Below are 22877 nucleotides of genomic sequence, written 5' to 3'. Positions count from 1 at the left end.
TTACTAATACCAAATTTAAACCCCACATATGCGTGTATAGTCTCCAAATCTTCTCTCTGCTCTCGGACTTTGTTCTTTTGAATAGAACTGTTTGTATACTTTAACAAATAGTGATTTTAACTTTGAGATAAACTGCTAGATTATTATATTTTTGTACCAATGTTCACCTAACTTAACGTCTCTCACTGACACCATCACCCGGCAACCAATTTTAAAGTATAATTTATTAACGATCTGACTACAGACTGGCGGTCAACGTTCCCCGTATAGTGGCTCAACGGAGGGGGTAATCAGGGCACGTGTTAATGAAAAATGTACGTGTCCTTCCACAATCCCCTCTGTTGGGTCACACGTTATTGGGAACTGAGATCGCTATCGTGTAACTAGAAGCAGTATATGCAAAGTAACTTAGGTGATAGGTGATAGGCAATATGAAATTACACATCTTACTTTAACTTTATCCCGTCACCCATGGACTTATCAATTAACGGCTGGTGGTGGTGTCATCGTTTGTCGTACTCAAAACTTTTCGCGGTTGCGAATGCCGGCCCATCGAGGAAAATCTTTTTACTTTGTATTTTAACCATTATAAAGTGTGATTAGTCGGATATGGTACTGAGTTCAAACAGTCCCCGAAACGAAAAAGCAAACATTTGATTTTTGTTTCGGCGACTGAATCGTTGATGGGCCGGCAAATATTTGTTGTCGAGTAGTGTTGAATACTCATATTAACATGATTATTGATTTAATTTAGGAATTGTATATAAATATCTTTGACCAAGTTTAATTGTTAATGAGAATGCACCCCAGCGCTGGGCGCGCGCGGCGGCTTTGATGTTAGCAGCTACAAGCTTGAAGCTAGGCAGCTGCAGAAAAAATGCCGCGCGCGTTCAGCGTGGGGCTTTTCGTTTTTGATTTTACAAATGACAAAGCAACTTTTAATGATTATTAATGGAATTATCGGATATTTATAATTCAATATGTATTGATTCTTCTGTGGAAAATAAAAATTGTATTTTACTTAAAATTCAATGAAAACGAAAAGTTTTATTTTACATTCCTTTAATCATAAATAGAATAAGAGCTTAAACCACTAATTAGTTAGCTAGACGTAAACTTGAGGAAATATTCTTTATTTAAAAAACTTTATTTGGTTGTTAGCATTTTTATTATGGTAAGTGGTTGAATTTAGGGGAATTTAGTGAGACAGGGTCAGTTTCTCTATTGTCTTAGAAAAATTTCTACTTTACAGTAGGCAATGCTGAGTGGCAGGAATGAAGGACCAAAACGCTTGGGGCTAACAATGGCCCATTTACAAACCACTTCAGACATGGCAATGATGATATTTATGCTTAATTCGTCTGAAACTGACCCTACTACACTTCTAATATTCTATAAAAATCTCTTCTAAAATAGGTATAAAGATGCATAGCGCAAAACACACAAACAAAAATGTTTATAATCCATATATAAATAAATTAAATAAATTTCTATAGAACTTTCAAATTTCTATAAAACTGATAAACCTATAATCTATATAATATATATATCTATTCATTTTGCACCCAGAGAAAGATGTGATCACAGAGGTAGTATCGATATTATGTTCATGACAAGGTATGGGGCTGCTGCAAGTTATATTTTGCTAAGATATTACAGCTTTTGTAAGCTTAAGTAATCTAGGCAAGGTCAATTTTAAAGTTTTTGAATTTTGTCGAACACTGTTTAAGGCTAAGTTCCAGTCGTTTGGTTCTCCTTCCTTTTGAGTGTGAGCGATGGTTATTTTTATGGATGATTTGAGGTGATTGGGCTTACAGGTGAATGTAGTTAGCATGAGATTTTGTCGTACTGTGTTCCAGATTGTCCCTGCTCTATATATGTAGCTGTCTGATGGTTTAGGTGTGAGAATGAGTGTCTCTTTGCCAAGTCTGCCAGATGTTTCAAAGAGGGAGTAAAGTGATATAGGGGTTCTATATTTCAAGACCTTGAAGATGTCATTAATGCAGTGGTAGAAGTACAGATTATGCACATTCATGATTTCATGAGTGTTGAAGAGGGGTTTAGTATGCTCTTTTCTGTAGAATTCGTTGCCCAGGATTTGCTCCCCGTAGGGTCTGCATCGCGCACTAGTTTTGAACTTATCCAAGTATGCTTCTTTATCACCAAACATTATGCGGGCACACATTTTCTGTGCTTTGAACAGAGGTTCGAGTTTTTTGTTAGATGCTCCTCCCCAGACTGTTATACCATAAGCAAGATAGCTTTCAAACAGAGTGTGATACAGATCTTTGTGGAGTGATGTGGGAATGTTATCTTTAATTCTATTTAGCATGCCACAGCAGCTGGCTAGTTTTTTTTGCTAATTTACCTCTATGTGCATTCCAGTTTAGGTCTTCATCGATTGTTACGCCTAAGAATTTAGTTTCATGTACTCTCTCCAAAGGTATGCCATTGATATTTATTTCTTGATCAGAGGGGGTATCTTCATCTTTGTTGGATCGAGAGTTTGAGAATTCAAGGTAACAGCTCTTGCCAGTGTTTATGTGAAGTTTATTGGCAAGCATGTAGCGGTGTACAGAACTTAGGACTTCATTGGCTTTTTTGTATGCTAGGTTTTTACTTTTTGCAGCGACGAAGATATTTGTGTCATCAGCAAATAGAACAAATTTAGAGTTTTTTTCAGAGTTTGTAAGATCGTTTATGTATATTAAGAACAGAAGGGGCCCTAAACAGCTCCCCTGTGGCACTCCAAAGAGCACGGGTAGAGTATCAGATATTTCATTAAGCACACCAACATATTGTTTACGGTCGGAAAGATAACTTTCCAGGAGTTTGTGTGCCCGTCCTCTGATCCCGTATGTGTTTAATTTTTTGAGAAGTATTGAGTGATCTATTGTATCAAATGCTTTACTTAGGTCGATAAAGATTCCTAAAACATGATTACCGGCTTTGAGTGACTGCTGAATGTGGTGAATTGAGTAGTTGAGTGCATGTGATGTTGAGTGACCCTTTCGGAACCCAAACTGGCTATCGTGCAGTATTCCCTGACTCGAGAGAAAACCATAAAGCCATGAGTAGATAACCTTTTCAAAAATTTTACCAAAAATTGGGAGAGTGGAAATTGGACGATAATTTTGTAAGTGTTCTTCGTTATCTTTTTTGTAGATGGGGCTAATTTTACCTACCTTAAGGATGGCGGGAAAGCATCCTGTTGACATAAGGTTGTTGTATTGTATGGAAAGCACTGGGCTGAGAATGTGTGAAGCCTTTTTAATAACACTGATGGGGAAATCACTAGCTTTGCCATTTTGGAGCTCAGAAATGATATGAGATATTTCACTCTCAGTGCAGTCTGTTAAGTACATCGAATTTGGGTTAGTTTTTGGTAAAAATTCAACAAATGAAGGAAGTGGCTCAATTTTCATTTCCCCATCAACTTGTTCATTCAATTTCGACGCTATGGAGGCAAAGTACTCATTAAATTTGTTGGCTATGAGTCTACGTTCTGTGATGCGTACTCCGTCGACACAGAATTGAGGCTTTATGGTTTTTTTGCATTTTCCTCTTAATTCATTGATAACTTCCCAAGTCTTTTTACTGTTTCCTTGATGATCCATAATCTTAGTACAGTAATATTTCTTTTTTTGACTTTTTATTACACCTTTAAGACATCGACGATAGTTTGCAAATTTTGTGTGAAGATCAATATTTCCATCTGGACTAAATTCTTTTGACTTTTTCGAGGCTATCCAGTCATCATACAGCTCCTCTTTAGTTGAAATAGCTTCTGAAATTCCATCTGTCATCCAAGGATTGTTAATTGGATTTCTTTTGGAGACTTTGTATTGTATTTTACTTAAAAGTTTTTGATTTGAAATTCTTAGATCAGCAATGATTTCTCTCCAAAGGGATAAGAGGGGTGAGATAGAACTTTTTGGATATAGATAGTCTAGATTTGAACTTAGAGCCAGAAGGCCAAGGGCAAATTTCAAATAAGTTGGGGTATTTATTTAATTTTTAAAAGTTTCCTTTACCATAGAATGCTCGACATAACATACATGATGCTTGACTGCTTTATTGACCCCAGCAGGGTTGGTTTCAACTGTTTCACCTTTTATAAAAATCTCAAAGTTTGAGTGTAGAGTGATTTAGCACACCCCCTGTTGGCGCCCATACCCCCTTTGGCGCCCCGCCCTAAAATTGAACAAATTAGATGATAGCCGGTAAAATCTCTCTGCATAGTGATCAGTGATGATGCGAATAACTCTGTCAATGTCTGCAGCTGGCATTTTGATTTGACAGCAGCTGAGTAGTTTATCGACTACCTTCTGAGACCACCTGATCAGGAAGCCAATCAGCATTTGATAATTTGAAAAATGGCCACGGGCCTAAATATTACATATCAATCAATTACAATTCATTAACATTACCAATATTAAAAACTGTCCAAAATATCTAAGAAAGTATTCTCTAGCCAAAGGGCTCAATATTTTTTTTTATTGAAAATCTTTTCAAAATAGTACATACATCAATGTAATTGCATGAAAATAACACGGTCAAAAAGTGATTTCTATGTACTATAATGACGGGAAACCAGAACGTAGTTCGTGCAAAAATTACACCTACAAAATATGGTCCCTGACAAAACATTTCATACAATCAACACATATAAATGTAAGATATATAGTAATAGAGATGATTGTGCAATAATAAAATACAGCGTGCATAAAATATCATAATGTTAATAATTTGTTAACTTTTTAATGAAATAGATTATATCATACAATACTTTTAAAAACCCAACCCACAACCCAACCCACCCCTAACCCCTTAAATAATTTGGATCGGTTATTTTAGATTAGAGAATTGGCATTGGGAGAAATGAGATGCATCTAATCATTATCAGACAGGTAGAATTCAGCGTGACTATCGTTTGGATCTGTGGGTAGCATTTCCGACCATAGGTGATCCTTAAGTTTGGCCTTGAAGATATCAGGACAGCTATGGTCTCTTATTTCGAGAGGAAGTTTATTCCAGAGCAGATGTGTCCGATAAAAGAATGATTTCTTAAGGAGACTGCTATTACACTGTGTTTGAACAAGAGTCGTTACATAACTTAGGCTGTCATGGTGACATGATCTTAAGCGTGTGCTTCCTTTGTATAGTTGTAAGTAATTAGGAAGCTCTTGTGTGCATACACCATTGACTATTTTGTGAAACAAGGTCAGATTAAATCTAAATCTTCAATATCAGCATTTAATAATAAACAAAGTCAAATTTTAAACAGCAATTCATTGAAACATATTCATAACATTTTAGAGTTAATGCTGAAAATCACTACTGTTTCGACTTTTTAATCACAGCAAATAAAGGAGCTGGGAACTTGAAGTCAGTAAACAAAATGAGGGGGGGGGGGGGGGGGGTGCCAACCTCGTAAATACCTATCATTCCCTCTGATTTCAAAATAGGTATAGGTATTTATGAATATTTATGAGGTTGGCCCCCAGTGGCGTAACGTTGCCTGTTGGCGCCCCCCTGCCGAAAAGGCGCCCCCCTGTTGGCGCCCCCTCCCCTTTTGGTGCCCCTCCCTAAAATTGAACAAATTAGGTGATTTTAGAGGATACGCCGGTAAAATCTCTAAAAAAGTGTGTATCTAGAGTAAAACGCGCATTTTTGCTAGTACTTTAGTTAAGTTTTAAACTAATTACAACACTACAAATATATTACATTTATTGAGGTATGACCAAAATGACCAACATGACAAAAATGTAATGTAATTGGAGGTATCAAATCTATTCAATCAACTTCAATCAACTTCAATCGACTTCAATCAATCTATTTATCTACAACCAACTCAACCAACTCAACATCATGAACGATTCATTGGAAACATTTTTCGGCAAATTATTGATGGAATGTGATACAAAATGTACAAACTGTTCAGATCTTGAAACTCGCGTGAAGTTTCTGGAGCGTAAAGTGTTCATTTTAGAGGAGATTGTTCAAACCTCACAAACAATAGCAGAGATTAATGAAACTATTTCGCCTCAAAGTGGAAACCAATCAATTGCTCAATACAAGTGTTTCGATGTATCAGTGCAAACGGACTCCAGCAACAATAACATTCAGTATGACAATGAATGTGAGGTACCAGAATCATTTTTGTTGATTGATGATGATGGCTATGTAGAAGCACCTCTATCAATTATTTCTAACAACATAGACATTTCAACCAGCGAGATTACAGACACTGGCTCAGTTATTCCAAGAAGTGGTGAATATTATGCAGGATTAGATTTAACACCTGTGTCAAGTTCAGACCTTACTACAGACTATGAAATCCCTGATATCGCCATCACACCTGTTGAACTTATTGAACAGGCACCATTCAGCAAATTTTCTGTTGAAATCTTATTTGAGGAATTAAAGTTCAGCCACCACTTCCATAACAGGAAATCAGTCTACTTTGGGAAACATCCTTACGTGTACAGTGGAGGAATGCATGACCCAAAGAAGATCCCCCAGGGATCTTACATGGCAAGTATATGTTCCTTTCTAGATGAGCTATTCCCAGAATACAACTACAACAGTGTTCTGGTCAATCTCTATGAATCTGGAGAGGAACATATGCCTGCTCATAGTGACAATGAAGAATTTATTGAAGAAAATTCGTACATTGTAACAGTGTCCCTTGGTGCTTCCAGGATGATGCAGTTAACTGAAATCAAAACAGGACAAGTGGTGACTTCCCTAATTTTAGAACATGGAGATGTATGTCTTATGTCCAAAAAGTCCCAACATCAATTCAACCATGAACTATGTCCCGATCCACTATGCACAGACAAAAGGATCAGTTTAACTTTTAGACTTATCAAACCAGTTGTCTGCAGTCAACCAAGAAAATCACCTTCTTCAGCTAGTGGATATGTACCCTACAACGAAAGTGAATTTGAAGTCCACCATTCCAGAGTTAAGAGTTCAGCCAAGTCAATTGCAGCGCCTCCTTCACCTGAACAGATCCCAAGTGACCTGCCAATTGATACCATCTACATCAGCAGCAGTATGTTCAGGGACCTCAACGGAACTCTACTAAGTTCGAGGAAGCAGAAAGCTAAGGTGTTCTTCTACCCTGGAGCGAACTCTGCTCAAATGTTAAATAGGCTGTTACATGATGAGGAGTTCAAAAAACTGGACAAAAAGGATGTAAAGCGTGTTTTCATACTAACAGGTACAAACTACGTAGATTCTGTCTGTAACAATTATATTTCTATGAAAAATGCAACAGAAGGAATTGATCAAATACTTAGTATACTTTGGGGAATGTTTATTGGAGCAAGAATTTCAGTTATAAATATTTTACCTAGGAACAGTTATAACAAAAATGAAGTTATCAACGAATTAAATAGGTTTATTTCTAACACCTGCTCTAGCCATGGGTTAAATTATATAGATTTAGAACGTAATAATAGACTATTTACCAGCCGAGTTACTGGAGTAAGGAAACAGGTATTTTTCAAAAAGGGAATAGATAATGTTCACCTTAATATCAAGGGAATCGCCAGGTTGGCGAAACATTTAAAATATTTATCCCACAATGAGCAAACTTAGTCTCTCCATTCAGATTGTAGAAAGTTCTGTAGTTTAATGAGTATTTGATACTTTTATCAAAGAATCACATTTTAAATTATTAAGTCACAAATAAATCAGCATGACATAAAACTAAATGTCATGAATTTTATTTAAATTGCTTGAAGAAGAAACGTATAGATTTGTCCTCCTTTTAACTTTATTATTACCACATTCGTACCTCAATAAACGATAATCTCTCTCTTGGTCTATGTAATATACAGGGTGGCCTGACTAATCTGGCAAAAACTCTTGAACTACAGGAGCTAATATTTCGCGAAAAGCTTGACATAATTGGAATTAATGAGACAAACCTTAAATCTGATATAGACACTAGTACACTTAACTTCCCCTTAAACTTTGATTTTATAAGGTGTGATAGACCTAACGATAGAGGAAGAGGAGGGTGTGGTATATTGATCAACCAAAATGTAAACCACAAATTACTCAATTTAGATATAACTTACTCTGATATTTCTAAAATCGAAGCTATATGGATACAACTCAAAGATGCCAATCTTTACATTTGCTGCTTCTACAGATCACAAAACTTTTGTCACCTAGATACTTTCCTTGATTATATGACTGAATGTATGATGAAACTTCAAGGTAAGAAAGTAATATGGATTGGCGATGTTAATGTTAACCAAAACTCTTTATCTGATCTAGATTATAAAAAGTTAGATATAACAATGAAGCTCTTTGGAATGATACAGACTGTTACAGGAATTACTAGAGTTGCAAACTTAGATGGTAGGATAACGCAGAGCACAATAGATGTTGTCATGACTAACTGTTACTCTAATTTCATAGAGTGTAAAGTACTTGATGATAGAATAGGAGATCACCAAGCTCTCAAATGTGTTCTCGACTTTAAAGTAAGTAAAGCTAGTAAATTCCAGAAGGTTCTTATCAGAGACCACTCCTTAAACAATCTGAAAGCCTTAAGCTATTTTCTGGGATCCTGCAGCAACTACAGTAATATTCTAAGCTGTACTAATGTAGACCATGCCCTAGATGGACTTAATCATCACATCCAGGAATCGTATGATAATTACTGTCCACCTAAACAGATAAAATGTAATAGTAACTTTCTCTGTAATCCCTCTAAAGAACTGTTGGCAGAAATACGGAAGAAGAAGATGCTTTTCAGAAAGTATAAAAAGTGTTTAGGACAATTAAACAAATTCAAGTGTAATTGTATTAATGGAATATGTAAATGCAGAAAAAGTGAACTACATAAGAAATGCTCTACTTCGTGGGATAACTATCGTCCCCAAAGAAACTATGTGACAAAATTATCCAAAGAAAACAGACGTACAAATATTGTTCAGGACCTTACTGTGAAAAGTGCAAAAAACGATTTAAAAGGCATTTGGAAAACTATCAAACATGCTTCAAACTTACCTGGAAAAATAAGTAGCTCTTCCCCAAGCAACTTAAATGTTAACGGAGTTAACCTGCATTTTGCCACAGTTGGTACAATAATACAAGAATCGATTAAGGAAAAGGATTCAGACGACTTCCTAGAATATATGCCGCCTCCAACAGAGTGTAAACTCTCTGTATTCGAAGAGGTGACTGTTGAACAAGTAAAAGAATATATACTCAGTATACCATCAGATAAATCGATTAACGATATCATGCCCATTAAAATATATAAGTATATTATTCCCCAAATCATCGATCCAGTAGCTCATATTATAAACCTTAGTATGAAAAGTGGAACAATGCCGTTGGCATGTAAAATTGCATCAGTCACTCCAATTCTTAAAACTGGTGACCCTAATGATCCAAATAACTACCGGCCAATATCCATACTCCCCCTAATTGGAAAATGCATAGAATATTTTGTTAACCAACAGCTTACAGAGTATGTTGAAACAAATAAACTGCTTACCAACCATCAGTATGGTTTTAGAAAAGATCATTCCACCACTTTTCTAATGCTTAATCTATTTGATAAAATATTTACGTCTAAGGAATCACAGAAGAAACCTGCAATTGTATTCTTAGATATCAAAAAGGCCTTTGACACAGTAAGCCATAATATTTTATTAAAAAAACTTAAGTATTATGGAGTTGATGGCTTTGTCATAAAGTGGTTCAAAAGCTACCTGGGGGACAGAAAGCAACACACCAAAATACGTGGTAATGTAAGCACATCACTCCCTGTTAAAACAGGTGTGCCACAGGGTAGCATATTAGGACCAATTCTATTTAGTTTATTCATCAATGATCTCAGTAGAAATTGCACACAATCTACTGTTTACTTATTTGCAGATGACAGTGCACTATATTTTGATAACATTTCCCGAGGCATATATGAGAATGTAATTAAGGATATGAAAATTGTGTATGAATGGCTTAGAATCAACAAGCTGAGACTAAATGCTGCAAAATCTTCATTCATTGTATTTGATAGATCACCTAATCTGGACACGTTGTCAATCCCTCTGGATTTGGAAAAAGAATGCCTATTTATAGAAGAAACCAAATCTCAAAAATATTTAGGTCTCATGATAGACAATTTATTGAACTTTCATGACCATATTGATTATGTGAAATCAAAAATTGCTAAAAGAATAGGGGCATTATACAGGTCGAAAAATCTTCTTCCACTGAAATATAGAAAAATGTTTGTAAATGCTCTTATGCTCCCCCAATTTGACTACCTGGATATAATATGGTGCAGGGCTGCCAAAACCAAACTTAATTCTCTTGATATATTATACAAGAAAGTAGCAAAAATTGCTCTGGATGTTCATTGGCAGGAACCATCAGTAAATGTATATCGAAATATGAAGTGGTTACCCTTACACTTAAGAAGACAACTCCATCTGTCATCGTATATGTATAAAATTCTTAATGAGGCTGCACCATCATCATTCACAGATAAATTTTCTTATGTATCCGGAGGATCACGTGATGCTGAGAGGTGCAACCTTTATATTCACAAATCCAGAACACACAAAACCTTTACATATTTAGGTGCCAAATGTTGGAATACAATTCCAGAGAACATAAGGACTATAGAATGTAGTGTAAAATTCTCACAATGTATGAAATCTAAATTTATGTCAGATGTAATTCAAGGAGTCTCATCCTATGAAATAAACAATAGTTTCGACTATTTCTACACTCTAGCTATGTGACAACTGAAACAAATTTTATGGGGCTGGAGTTTTTGTCGGGTGGAAAGGCCCCCTGCGTTATATATGACCTAGGTATTTCCAGAAGTATAGAACTTTAAACATCTCCTTTATTCGTTCCCATTTTTTATCATTGCCAATCTATTATTGTTCTATACTTCTCTGTATATAACTGTAAATAACATTACTAACGTAATCCCAAAGTGGGCATCTATGTAATCTTAATTGTTACCTTCATGCCCACAGTTCACTGTTAAATCATATCTTATTTTATCACTCATTATTTTATTACTCATTATGTTTACATACTATATCCTTATGTCCCTAGAAGGGTGTTCTGCTAACAGTTTTCGACTGACTTGAATGTCCTGCACAGCAGATTGAAGCTTCTTAAATTATTTTTATTCTTATTGTATTGCTGTGTAAATTTGATTCTAATTCTAATTCTAATTCTAATTCTAAGTTTTCGAAATTGTCCCACATTCAAACGAAGATTTGGCGCCCCCATAAGACGGCGCCCCCCTGCACAGCGGGGTCAGCAGGGCCCTTCGTTACGCCACTGTTGGCCCCCCCCGCCCCCCCCCCCAAATACAGTGAAGCCCAAATTTACTGTAAACCTGATTTATCAAAAGTGTATGCTGTACAGTGAATAGGGTAATTTTGTGGAGAAGCTAATTTTTCTTTGTCTAAACTATGATAAACCCACTCAAATTCAATAGAGCTAAAACTGACATATAATCTACAGATATGGCGGGAATGTACTCAACACACATGCATCTGCCAAGAATGGTGGACATGAAAGAGAAGGTGGCAGAATTTTGGCAGGAAGAAGCAGCTCTCTCAGGACCTAGGAAACATACTTTGCAACCTATTGTAACAGGTACTTTATACAGTACCCAACTTGAGATAGTAAACAATGATTGAAATTTCAATATATGTTTAGTTAGTTATTAGGTTTAAAGTCAGTTATAAGGTTAGTTATAAGGCTAGTTATAAAGGTTAGTTATAAAGGTTAGTTATAAAGTTAGTTATAAAGGTAGTTATAAAGGTTAGTTATAAAGGTAAGTTATAAAGGTTAGTTATAAAGTTAGTTATAAGGCTAGTTATAAAGGTCAGTTATAAAGGTCAGTTGGGTCAGTTATAAAGGTTAGTTATAAAGGTTAGTTAAAAAGTTAGTTATAAAGGTTAGTTATAAAGGTTAGTTATAAAGTTAGTTATAAGGCTAGTTATAAAGGTTAGTTATAAAGTTAGTTATAAGGCTAGTTATAAAGGTTAGTTATAAAGGTTAGTTATAAAGGTTAGTTAAAAAGGTTAGTTATAAAGGTTAGTTATAAAGGTTAGTTATAAAGGTTAGTTATAAAGTTAGTTATAAGGCTAGTTATAAAGGTTAGTTATAAAGTTAGTTATAAGGCTAGTTATAAAGGTTAGTTATAAAGGTTAGTTATAAAGGTTAGTTAAAAAGGTTAGTTATAAAGGTTAGTTATAAAGGTTAGTTATAAAGGTTAGTTATGAAGTTAGTTATAAGGCTATAGCTAGTTATAAAGGTTAGTTATAAAGGTTAGTTATAAAGGTTAGTTAAAAAGGTTAGTTATAAAGGTTAGTTATGAAGTTAGTTATAAGGCTATAGCTAGTTATAAAGGTTAGTTATAAAGGTTAGTTATAAAGGTTAGTTAAAAAGGTTAGTTATAAAGGTTAGTTATAAAGTTAGTTATAAAGGTAGTTATAAAGGTTAGTTATAAAGGTAAGTTATAAAGGTTAGTTATAAAGTTAGTTATAAGGCTAGTTATAAAGGTCAGTTATAAAGGTTAGTTATAAAGGTTAGTTAAAAAGTTAGCTATAAAGGTTAGTCATAAAGGTTAGTTATAAAGTTAGTTATAAGGCTAGTTATAAAGGTTAGTTATAAGGCTAGTTATAAAGGTTAGTTATAAAGGTTAGTTATAAAGGTTAGTTATAAAGGTTAGTTATAAAGGTTAGTTATAAAGGTTAGTTATAAAGGTTAGTTATAAGGCTATAGCTAGTTATAAAGGTTAGTTATAAAGGTTAGTTATAAAGGTTAGTTAAAAAGGTTAGTTATAAAGGTTAGTTAAAAAGTTAGTTATAAAGGTTAGTTATAAAGTTAGTTATAAAGGCTAGTAATAAAGGTTAGTTATAAAGTTAGTTATAAAGGCTAGTTATAAAGGTTAGTTATAAAGGTTAGTTATAAAGGTTAGTTATAAAGGTTAGTTATGAAGGTTAGTTATAAAGGTTAGTTATAAAGGTTAGTTATAAAGGTTAGTTATAAAGGTTAGTTATAAAGGTTAGTTATAAAGGTTAGTTATAAAGGTTAGTTATAAAGGTTAGTTATAAAGGTTAGTTATGAAGGTTAGTTAAAAAGGTTAGTCATAAAGGTTAGTTATAAAGTTAGTTATAAAGGTTAGTTATAAAGGTTAGTTATGAAGTTAGTTATAAGGCTAGTTATAAAGGTTAGTTATAAAGGTTAGTTATAAAGGTTAGTTAAAAAAGATTGTTATAAAGGTTAGTTATAAAGGTTAGTAATAAAGGTTAGTTATAAAGGTTAGTTATAAAGGTTAGTTATAAAGGTTAGTTATAAAGGTTAGTTATAAAGGTTAGTTATGAAGGTTAGTTAAAAAGGTTAGTTATGAAGGTTTGTTATAAAGGTTAGTTATAAAGGTTAGTTATAAAGGTTAGTTATAAAGGTTAGTTAAAAAAGATTGTTATAAAGGTTAGTTATAAAGGTTAGTAATAAAGGTTAGTTATAAAGGTTAGTTATAAAGGTTAGTAATAAAGGTTAGTAATAAAGGTTAGTTATAAAGTTAGTTAAAAAGGCTAGTTATAAAGGTTAGTTATAAAGGTTAGTTGTAAAGGTTAGTTATAAAGGTTAGTTATGAAGGTTAGTTATAAAGGTTAGTTATAAAAGTTCGTTATAAAGGTTAGTTATAAAGGTTAGTTATAAAGGCTAGTTATAAAGGTTATTTATAAAGTTAGTTATGAAGGTTAGTTATAAAGTTAGTTATAAAGGTTAGTTATAAAGGTTAGTTATAAAGGTTAGTTATAAAGGTTAGTTATAAAGGTTAGTTATAAAGGTTAGTTATGAAGGTTAGTTAAAAAGGTTAGTTATGAAGGTTTGTTATAAAGGTTAGTTATAAAGGTTAGTTATAAAGGTTAGTTATAAAGGTTAGTTAAAAAAGATTGTTATAAAGGTTAGTTATAAAGGTTAGTAATAAAGGTTAGTTATAAAGGTTAGTTATAAAGGTTAGTAATAAAGGTTAGTAATAAAGGTTAGTTATAAAGTTAGTTAAAAAGGCTAGTTATAAAGGTTAGTTATAAAGGTTAGTTGTAAAGGTTAGTTATAAAGGTTAGTTATGAAGGTTAGTTATAAAGGTTAGTTATAAAAGTTCGTTATAAAGGTTAGTTATAAAGGTTAGTTATAAAGGCTAGTTATAAAGGTTATTTATAAAGTTAGTTATGAAGGTTAGTTATAAAGTTAGTTATAAAGGTTAGTTATAAAGGTTAGTTATAAAGGTTAGTTATAAAGGTTAGTTATAAAGGTTAGTTATAAAGGTTAGTTATGAAGGTTAGTTAAAAAGGTTAGTTATGAAGGTTTGTTATAAAGGTTAGTTATAAAGGTTAGTTATAAAGGTTAGTTATAAAGGTTAGTTAAAAAAGATTGTTATAAAGGTTAGTTATAAAGGTTAGTAATAAAGGTTAGTTATAAAGGTTAGTTATAAAGGTTAGTAATAAAGGTTAGTAATAAAGGTTAGTTATAAAGTTAGTTAAAAAGGCTAGTTATAAAGGTTAGTTATAAAGGTTAGTTGTAAAGGTTAGTTATAAAGGTTAGTTATGAAGGTTAGTTATAAAGGTTAGTTATAAAAGTTCGTTATAAAGGTTAGTTATAAAGGTTAGTTATAAAGGCTAGTTATAAAGGTTATTTATAAAGTTAGTTATGAAGGTTAGTTATAAAGTTAGTTATAAAGGTTAGTTATAAAGGTTAGTTATAAAGGTTAGTTATTTTAGCTCTTTTCAGGTACATCCGTGCTGGGTATAATGTGTACTGATGGTGTGGTGATTGCAGCTGACACTCTCGGGTCCTATGGTTCTCTTGCCCGTTTTAGGGATATTAGCAGGTTACAAACACAAACCAGAAAAGATTATATTGGTATTTTGTTATGGTGCATCTTCTTTATACGTTCAATGCAATGTCAACCCAACGAGAAGTGTTCAATTGAAATTAAATGATTATTGGTTGTAATTGTTTTATTTAAAAATGCTTTTTTATCAGGTTGATGAAAGTGAATGATAGTACCATTATTGGTGGATTTGGAGACTATGCAGACTTTCAGTTCATAATGAAGTTACTGGAACAGCAGACTATTGATGATGATGTTGTCGGTAGGTGACTTTCAAAGTTTTATCTTGTGGAGGCTAAATACTATTTTTAAGTCTGGACTGTGGAATGTTAATTAAATCTCTACCTTTAGCTTTTGATTTTTATTGTTTAAAGTATAAATTACTGCAGAAGTGTACACAGTACAGAGAATATTGATATAATATAACTAGTAACTATTTAATATAACTACCATATATGATATAACTACTAATAATATTATGTAAATAAATAAAGAATAATAATTTTCACGTGACCTAACAGGTGATGGAGTATACAGAGATGCACCCTCTATACACAACTGGTTACGTTGTGTGTTATATAACAGAAGAAGTAAGATGAACCCTCTGTGGAACACCATAGTTGTGGCTGGCAGAGATTACTCAGGTACTGATAACAAATAGAGATAAGCAAAGTACTGATAACAAATAGAGATAAGCAAAGTACTGATAACAAATAGAGATAAAAAGAACAAATTGATGTGTGCATGTGACTCATATAATATTCTGCGGCTGAGGATACAAAACACATGTACATTGTACATACAAAGTTTTTTGTTGACTTATCTTGTAAATATTTATCTTTTTGATAGATGTATACCTTTGATTTACTATTATACGTTTCATTTAGTTTCTTTTCACTTATCAACTACTAAACCACTTAAATTAATGAATTATTATATAAAAAATTGTTTACAATTTTAACAGCAAAGTTTCACCAAACATTTTAAACATGATTTGTTTTACACAGAGAGAAACATAAACCAGGATCCACACAATTAATATTTCAGGTAAGCCCTACCTGGGATACGTGGATAAGATCGGTGTCTCATTTACAGATAAAAGTGTAGCTACAGGCTTTGGCTCCTACATTGCTCAACCAATGATGAGAAAAGCTATGGAAGGTTTGTTTACACTTTTATGATGATTAAATTATTCGAATGCCTAGATGAAATATTCACGGATCACACCAAAAATTATGAATTATAAGTGTGGATAAAGGTATGAGACTGATAGCTTAGTTTCTAAGTTATTTAACTTACCCACTTCCCCCTTAGAGAATCCTAATATGAATGTTGAGGAAGGTAAAAGACTGATGGCACGGTGTCTTAAGGTTCTCTTCTACCGAGATTGTCGGTCCCTTAACAGATTCCAAATTGGAGTGGTGAGTTACTGTACTCAATAGTTTATTTTTTTCCAGCATGTTGATTTTAGTTGTGACTCATTATCACTTTATAATCGTACTGGTTTGTTGATTTGTTGAGATGAATTTTCAGCGGTTAAAATAACATGAAAGCGATTGAGTTTATGAATAATTAAAAACGTTGTAAAAAATAATTCAATTATCTGTTATCCCAGTCTTAGTTCAGTTATACACGTCCTGTACCTTGAACAATAACAGCAGTTTTATCTAGTTACTTTTCACACTGCAATCAGAAGAATGTTAGCTTATTGAAGTCCAACACCAATCACTTTCTTAATGTTAGGGGGATGAAATTTCACAAATTTTCAACACGTCGACAACTTTTCTATGACTTCTCATTCTATCACTAATTTCACTGTTTGTGTGTACGTCATGATAAGTTAATGTTTAATGTTTGTTATTACTACAGCCTAGCTAATGAAATAATTAATATCAATTAATTGTTTATAATTGACGGAGTTTATTTGCAGAAATATGTTTAGCTTTTTTATCGAATATGTAGTCAATAAAAAATACAGAGCCTCTACTAAATTAGGCGGACTAACCTAAAGTCTACTAAGGGTAGACTTTAGGGTAGATATCTTTAGGGTTATAGTTAGGGTCAGGGTTTGGGATAGTAGTAGCATGACAAGGAGTGAAGCTCAAAAATGGATTTGTCAACAAATTTCACACCAATTACCCCAGGTCACTGGAGCGGACAGCTCAATCTCAGAGCCAATATCTGCTGAAACAGACTGGAGTATCGGAGCTAACCCTTCGGGATACGAGTAAACCAAACATTCCAAACGTTCCAAACCAAGCATTCCTGTAGTTCAAGAGAGGGCTTCTGTCAGAATAGTCACGTTTTTGTGACGAACCGCAGTTATGTAAGCTCATCATGACCCACTTTCTGGAGACATTTAAAATAGCACCTTTTGTACGTGGAGGAATATTATTTGTTAACGGGGTTTGGATGGTGGACTAGAATTTGTAGGTGCTGTCTATTATGTAATCCTCCCTCCTTCTTGCAGTATTGATAAACTAACGTAGAGTTTTATAAGATTGTGGCTGGGACCATGAATGTTTCTTATTTGAAAATCATGTATTATGTTATAATACTATATATTGTAAATCAATGGTATTTTCTCTTGCATTTAATGAAGTTAAATAAAAATACATCCCGCTAATATGCACAAATAAAAACAATACCAAATACATTTTTCGAATACTAATTTAAAATAAATTAAAATTGTATTGATGAACTTGATATTTTCCGACTTTTACAAATACATTACTTACAAAACATGGCACATTCCTCTTCAAAGCACTGAGCTCGAAAGTGAATGATTGGAATCATCATTATTATTTGTAATCATGCTGTCAACCTTCTTAAAACTGATGTTTGTAAATCAAGTGATAACTAACTACTACAACCTGTAGTTAAACATGTGATAAGTTACCCAAGAAGTTAAGGTCACGTGATAAGAACGTTCACACCAGAATGACAATGTCGTCTAACACTATAAGCAGACGAGGACAGAGTCTACCCGCACGTGACATGTTAACTGATCTTCAGGTATGTGATAAATTAATTAACTAACTAATTAATTAACTTACTAATTAAGTAATTAGAAGATAAGTCAACATTTTTACAACAAAATTTCGATTTGTTCGGACATTTTCGAGGCAATGATATGAAAACAAGCTGTATATCAAGTAACTTATTTAATTGAATTGATTAGTGATCGGTTATCTTATTAATAGATAATTATTTATTTGTACTTGTCAGGGTTTAGATAAGAAGATAGGAGGAAACGAGCTGTTTGCTGAGAAAATATCACGCAGTTTCTCTAGTTTAGAAACCAAGATTGAGGCTATGAAAAAGGTAAACTTGAAACCAAGATAGAGGCTATAAAAAAGGTAAAGTTGAAACCAAGATAGAGGCTATGAAAAAGGTAAATTTGAAACCAAGATAGAGGCTATGAAAAAGGTAAAGTTGAAACCAAGATAGAGGCTATGAAAAAGGTAAACTTGAAACCAAGATATAGGCTATGAAAAAGGTAAACTTGAATCCACGATATATGCTATGAAAAAGGTAAATTTGAAACCAAGATATAGGCTATGAAAAAGGTAAATTTAAAACCAAGATAGAGGCTATGAAAAAGGTAAACTTGAATCCACGATATATGCTATGAAAAAGGTAAATTTGAAACCAAGATATAGGCTATGAAAAAGGTAAATTTGAAACCAAAATAGAGGCTATGAAAAAGGTAAATTTGAAATCAAGATATAGGCTATGAAAAAGGTAAATTTGAAACCAAGATATAGGCTATCAAAAAGGTAAATTTGAAATCAAGATATAGGCTAGGATACAAGGATACAAGGATACAAGGATACAAAAGTGATAATTACTTTATTGAGTACACAATAGTTGTAATTCTGAAATAATTTAAGTTACACAATTCTAATTATTTACAAGTGTGTAGGGATAATTTAGAAATGTTATATAATGCTAGTTTTAGAAAAATAGATAAATAGGCTATGAAAAAGGTAAACTTGAAACCAAGATATAAGCTATGAAAAAGGTAAATTTTAAACCAAGATATAAGCTATGAAAAAGGTAAATTTTAAACCAAGATATAGGCGAGCACCTCAGAAGAAAGTAAATTAGAAACCTAGATAGAGACTATTATCTATTTTTTGTGTAATGCCCAAAACACAAATGAAAAGTGCAATGCTCGTACAAGTTTGTAAAAAAGTAATGAAAAGTAACCATTTAATAAAGAACCAATTTAAATATATCAACCAATTCCTATAGCATATTGTATAGAATAACGAATAGAGAAAAATTGCAAAACAAATCTCTCTGACACATTCCACCACTATTTTAGTACCGCGCAAACATGGAAGAGATGAACAGCCAGGCAGGACAGAGACCCAAAGCTGATCTGGTGAAGCGAAGTCAAACTGCCATTTATGAAAACAGGTTAGTGTCCTTATCTCTGATATCTTGACCTTCAGTGTATCTAAATTGTAGTGTACTGTAAACATAGCTCTATTAACCATTAACTATCTTGAAAAGTTTAAGGTTTTTGGTTAGTGTCTCTTTTGGACGAGTGAACAGTAGGTTGAACAGTATATAAACATGACAAACATTGTTTAATCATGCTCATTAAAGTTTGCACATTTAATCGTCTAAACTTTCTTAAGAAAAAAAAGTTGAGTACCTTAAAGTAAAGATAACTATTTTAGAAAGATCAGAGAGTTGGTAATAGAAAACAACGATTTGAAGTGTGCTTTGGCCGAACACCAGGAAGCGTTAGAGTTCATCATGGCAAAATATCGGATGCAGGTCAGTTCAGTGGAGTATTTGACATGTTTAACACGACCTGCGTGACCTTATTATATTATATATTATTGTACCTTCTAAAAGCAGAAGAAACGGGAGTGTCCAATGTTTTTTCGGTCCAACTTAATTTTAATGTTTTTGTAACGCGCGAGAACAACTTGTTATCGAAATGACCCCCAAGCTCACAGTTAGTCTGCGCGGTCCTTGTGCGCTGCGCGCGCCTAGCCTGAGATCGGATCGCCTAGTCCATTAAACATGGTCAAAGGTTTAATATCTTGGTATGTATTATTCAAGTAAATTATTATGCTAAGATAGGGCAGCTGCAGTTGAGATGGAACGCCGAACTAAAGCAATTTTTAAATTTAAAAAAACATTGTTTCAGATGACAGCATTTATGACGTTAAAAAAGGAGCAATCTGAGGAATTACCGAACAACAATGAAAAGATTCTACAGCACTATGTCGAGAAGATGGGGGACCTGATAGCAGTATCTGACGAAGGGGTAGGTGTTCAGGGGGGGGGGGGGGGGGGGATGTGGTCATTATTCCGGTATCTGAAACGTCGGACAAATGTTACCGGCACATAACAGGTGCCGTCGAAATTTGGGGGATCTCACTTCATGCAACCAAAATACGACAAGTAGCGAAAATACGACAAGTAGCGAAATAATTGAACAAAAATATAAATCTGGATATATTCTAATCAAGTATGGGGCCACCCACTTTCAGACCACCCCCACCTCCCCCTGTCCGGGTGTGTCCGAATTCTCAAAACCACCCCCTGAAATAAAATATTTGACGGATATCACAAGCTATCACCTTGTAACAGCGACCAATGAAATCACCGTCACAACATCTGTATTCTGTACCCTCACCTCCCCGCCAGTTGCCATCTAAATATTTCCCTGACTCAATCTCATCTAACCCAGATACGCCGGGACGAGGATTACGATTTGCAGAACGAAAGAGAACTTGCTAGACTCCGCTACGAAAATAAGTACTTGAAAGAGTGCTTGAAAATTGGGCGGGACTTCGGCAGTATTGAATCAGGGGAGAAACAGACTGAAAGTTAGATATGAAGTGGAAGTGAAATTTGAAGATGTAAACATAAAATAAGAAAAGAGTACATTTGAGGGAGTTATAGAGGAGAAGAAGAATGAGTTAAATGATCGACGATATCAGTAACATAATATTACGGATTGTAAATAGAATATTTGTAATTCAGGTTTATGGAGTTTTGATCTCCTTAATGTGAAGATTGCCAATGATTTTCGATCAGAAATCAATTCTGTAGATTAATCATTCATTTTACAGCCATTTAAATTCTTTAGATTTGACAGTCAAAAACGTTCTGCTGATAAACTTTGAACTCTCGTCTTGTACGGAACACTATCTTGTTAGAAGATTAGTTGAGTTTCATTGCGCTGAAATACTAGAGAAAGTATGACTGTCACCAACGTGTAGTCAAAATTGGTGTTGGTGACAATAAAAATGTCCTACTTGATCTAGGTAGTAAATTCGATGGTGATTACCAAAAGCCTGCCTACCAATTTACCCTTCATATGCCTTCGATGATTTCAGGAGAATTGTGATTAAATCAATATTCATGAACATGTTTATACTATCAGTATATTGTAAAACTTCGCTATTATATTTTGTTTTTTGACTTTCCAATTTGTTAAATTGGTGCATTTATTTGTTAGAACTCTCAGCAGCCCCTAAATATATTATATTTTCACTAGAAATCATTATCTGATTCAAATTATCAGATGCTTGAAGATTAGTTTAATCTCCAAGCTTGATTTATCGAACCGAAACAACATATCCCAGAAAAAGCGGCGGGAATAAGACTAGATGAATTCCTCAATTAAAGCGGGCGCGCGCACCCGCACAAATGTTGCGCTAAAACAGTCACTCCAAAGACATATGTCTTTGGCGCGCACGTGGCATTTTCAGAGCGTGACCGTACAGTGCCACAGTACATTATATATGCAAATCCTGTTTGTTTACTTTCTATCAGGCATCAGCAGCCAAAACTCATCTATTGAATGGCCATTCTTGATGATTACATCGCGATTTTTCTGAGATTCTTATTTGCCAATATCGTAAAATGCTATGCAGGCAAATAACTAGAAGGAAGATACGAGAAAAGAAATTATTGGTAAATTGAATGGAAGAAAGCATAATATGCTCCCGTCAGGGTGTTAGAGTCGATATCAGCTGTTTGCAACCTAAACTAGGTACACAAATTATTGTTTATAATATTAAACTAATTTCGGGTTCGCCTCCAAATCCCATTTAAAAGTAAGAGACCTTAAAACCCTAAAATAATTTAACCGGTGCATTTATTAACCCCGGATCAGTTTTTACTTGCCAGTGACAGAATACCCTTCTCCTATCAACATCTTAACTTCTGTAGAGAATGGAACTTGTGATTGATACGCAGACACCAGCTGCAGCCGCTGTCGAACTATTTTAACTAACACTAGAGTGGGTATTGGCGAAACGTACCTGTGGGCCGCCCTCCCTTTAATTATTATAATATCCTAATTTTAGAGAAAAAACTGGTAAAATCTCTAAAAAAAGTGTGTTTTTATAGCAAAACGCGCATTTTGCTAGTTTAAGCTGTTGTTTCTCCACTGCGAGTACTTGTTATTTTCGTGGAAGCGTATTAAATTAAGTGATTATTATGGTATATAACATACGTAATACGTAACTACGCGATAACAAGTAATTTTTAAAATCGATGATGTCACTATTGTACTTAAAGATAAGTGAACTGTCAGACCCTGTTAAATTTAATCGTGTTTCCATCAAAAATAAGTTGACAGTTTTGTTTTCTGAAAATAGTTGTTGACTGACTCCAACAACAAGTCAATAGCGACTGAATCATTACTAATACTAATGTTAAATGAATAACTCATGGACCTGCTTAATTCAGTAACGTAAGTTCTAGAATCTAGATAAGCATAAGCTGCTGCAGGCTCTGACTACAACTACGCATTCTCAGTGAGAGATGGAAGACTCTGGAATGTTCTCCCCATAACCAGGTTATGGCATAACTTGTCAAGACATTTACTCAAACTGTAGATTAGGGCAATGTTATCATCCCTCAACACAGAGCAGTGTATCTTCATGAAATATAATATGACCACTTTTACGTCATTTCTTTCTAGCTGGCGCTA

The 22877-nt window shown here is 33.9% G+C and overlaps 2 protein-coding genes across 2 annotated transcripts; both read left to right on the top strand.

Annotated features, from left to right (window-relative positions):
* The first annotated feature begins 5691 nt into the window (after window positions 1–5691).
* On the top strand, window positions 5692–17480 carry LOC134814057 (proteasome subunit beta type-4-like). Its single transcript, XM_063822055.1, has 8 exons — window positions 5692–5737; window positions 11524–11658; window positions 14803–14902; window positions 15058–15167; window positions 15427–15549; window positions 15953–16066; window positions 16220–16326; window positions 17050–17480. The coding sequence occupies exons 2-8, from the start codon at window positions 11526–11528 to the stop codon at window positions 17134–17136; spliced, it is 774 nt and encodes a 257-aa protein (XP_063678125.1). The 5' UTR covers window positions 5692–5737; window positions 11524–11525; the 3' UTR covers window positions 17137–17480.
* A 1478-nt stretch (window positions 17481–18958) lies between these two features.
* Window positions 18959–21375, top strand: LOC134814058 (FGFR1 oncogene partner 2 homolog). The gene is made up of 5 exons (XM_063822056.1): window positions 18959–18964; window positions 19236–19330; window positions 19597–19696; window positions 20076–20195; window positions 20622–21375. The coding sequence occupies exons 2-5, from the start codon at window positions 19248–19250 to the stop codon at window positions 20763–20765; spliced, it is 447 nt and encodes a 148-aa protein (XP_063678126.1). The 5' UTR covers window positions 18959–18964; window positions 19236–19247; the 3' UTR covers window positions 20766–21375.
* Window positions 21376–22877: the final 1502 nt, after the last annotated feature.

Source organism: Bolinopsis microptera, chromosome 4 (genome assembly GCF_026151205.1).
Source record: "Bolinopsis microptera isolate Bmic1 chromosome 4, MBARI_Bmic_1.0, whole genome shotgun sequence".
Taxonomy (NCBI): Eukaryota; Metazoa; Ctenophora; class Tentaculata; order Lobata; family Bolinopsidae; genus Bolinopsis; species Bolinopsis microptera.
The sequence above is the reverse complement of the archived record's forward strand: the minus strand, read 5'-3'. Positions and strand labels throughout refer to the sequence as shown.

Coding starts and splice junctions, on each gene's coding strand:
- LOC134814058 (XM_063822056.1), top strand. CDS start 19,248: ATGGAAGAGATGAACAGCCAGGCAGGACAGAGACCCAAAGCTGATCTG. Junction 19,331..19,596: donor ACTGCCATTTATGAAAACAG/GTTAGTGTCCTT, acceptor TAACTATTTTAG/AAAGATCAGAGAGTTGGTAA. Junction 19,697..20,075: donor TGGCAAAATATCGGATGCAG/GTCAGTTCAGTG, acceptor ACATTGTTTCAG/ATGACAGCATTTATGACGTT.
- LOC134814057 (XM_063822055.1), top strand. CDS start 11,526: ATGGCGGGAATGTACTCAACACACATGCATCTGCCAAGAATGGTGGAC. Junction 15,168..15,426: donor TATTGATGATGATGTTGTCG/GTAGGTGACTTT, acceptor GTGACCTAACAG/GTGATGGAGTATACAGAGAT. Junction 16,067..16,219: donor GATGAGAAAAGCTATGGAAG/GTTTGTTTACAC, acceptor CTTCCCCCTTAG/AGAATCCTAATATGAATGTT.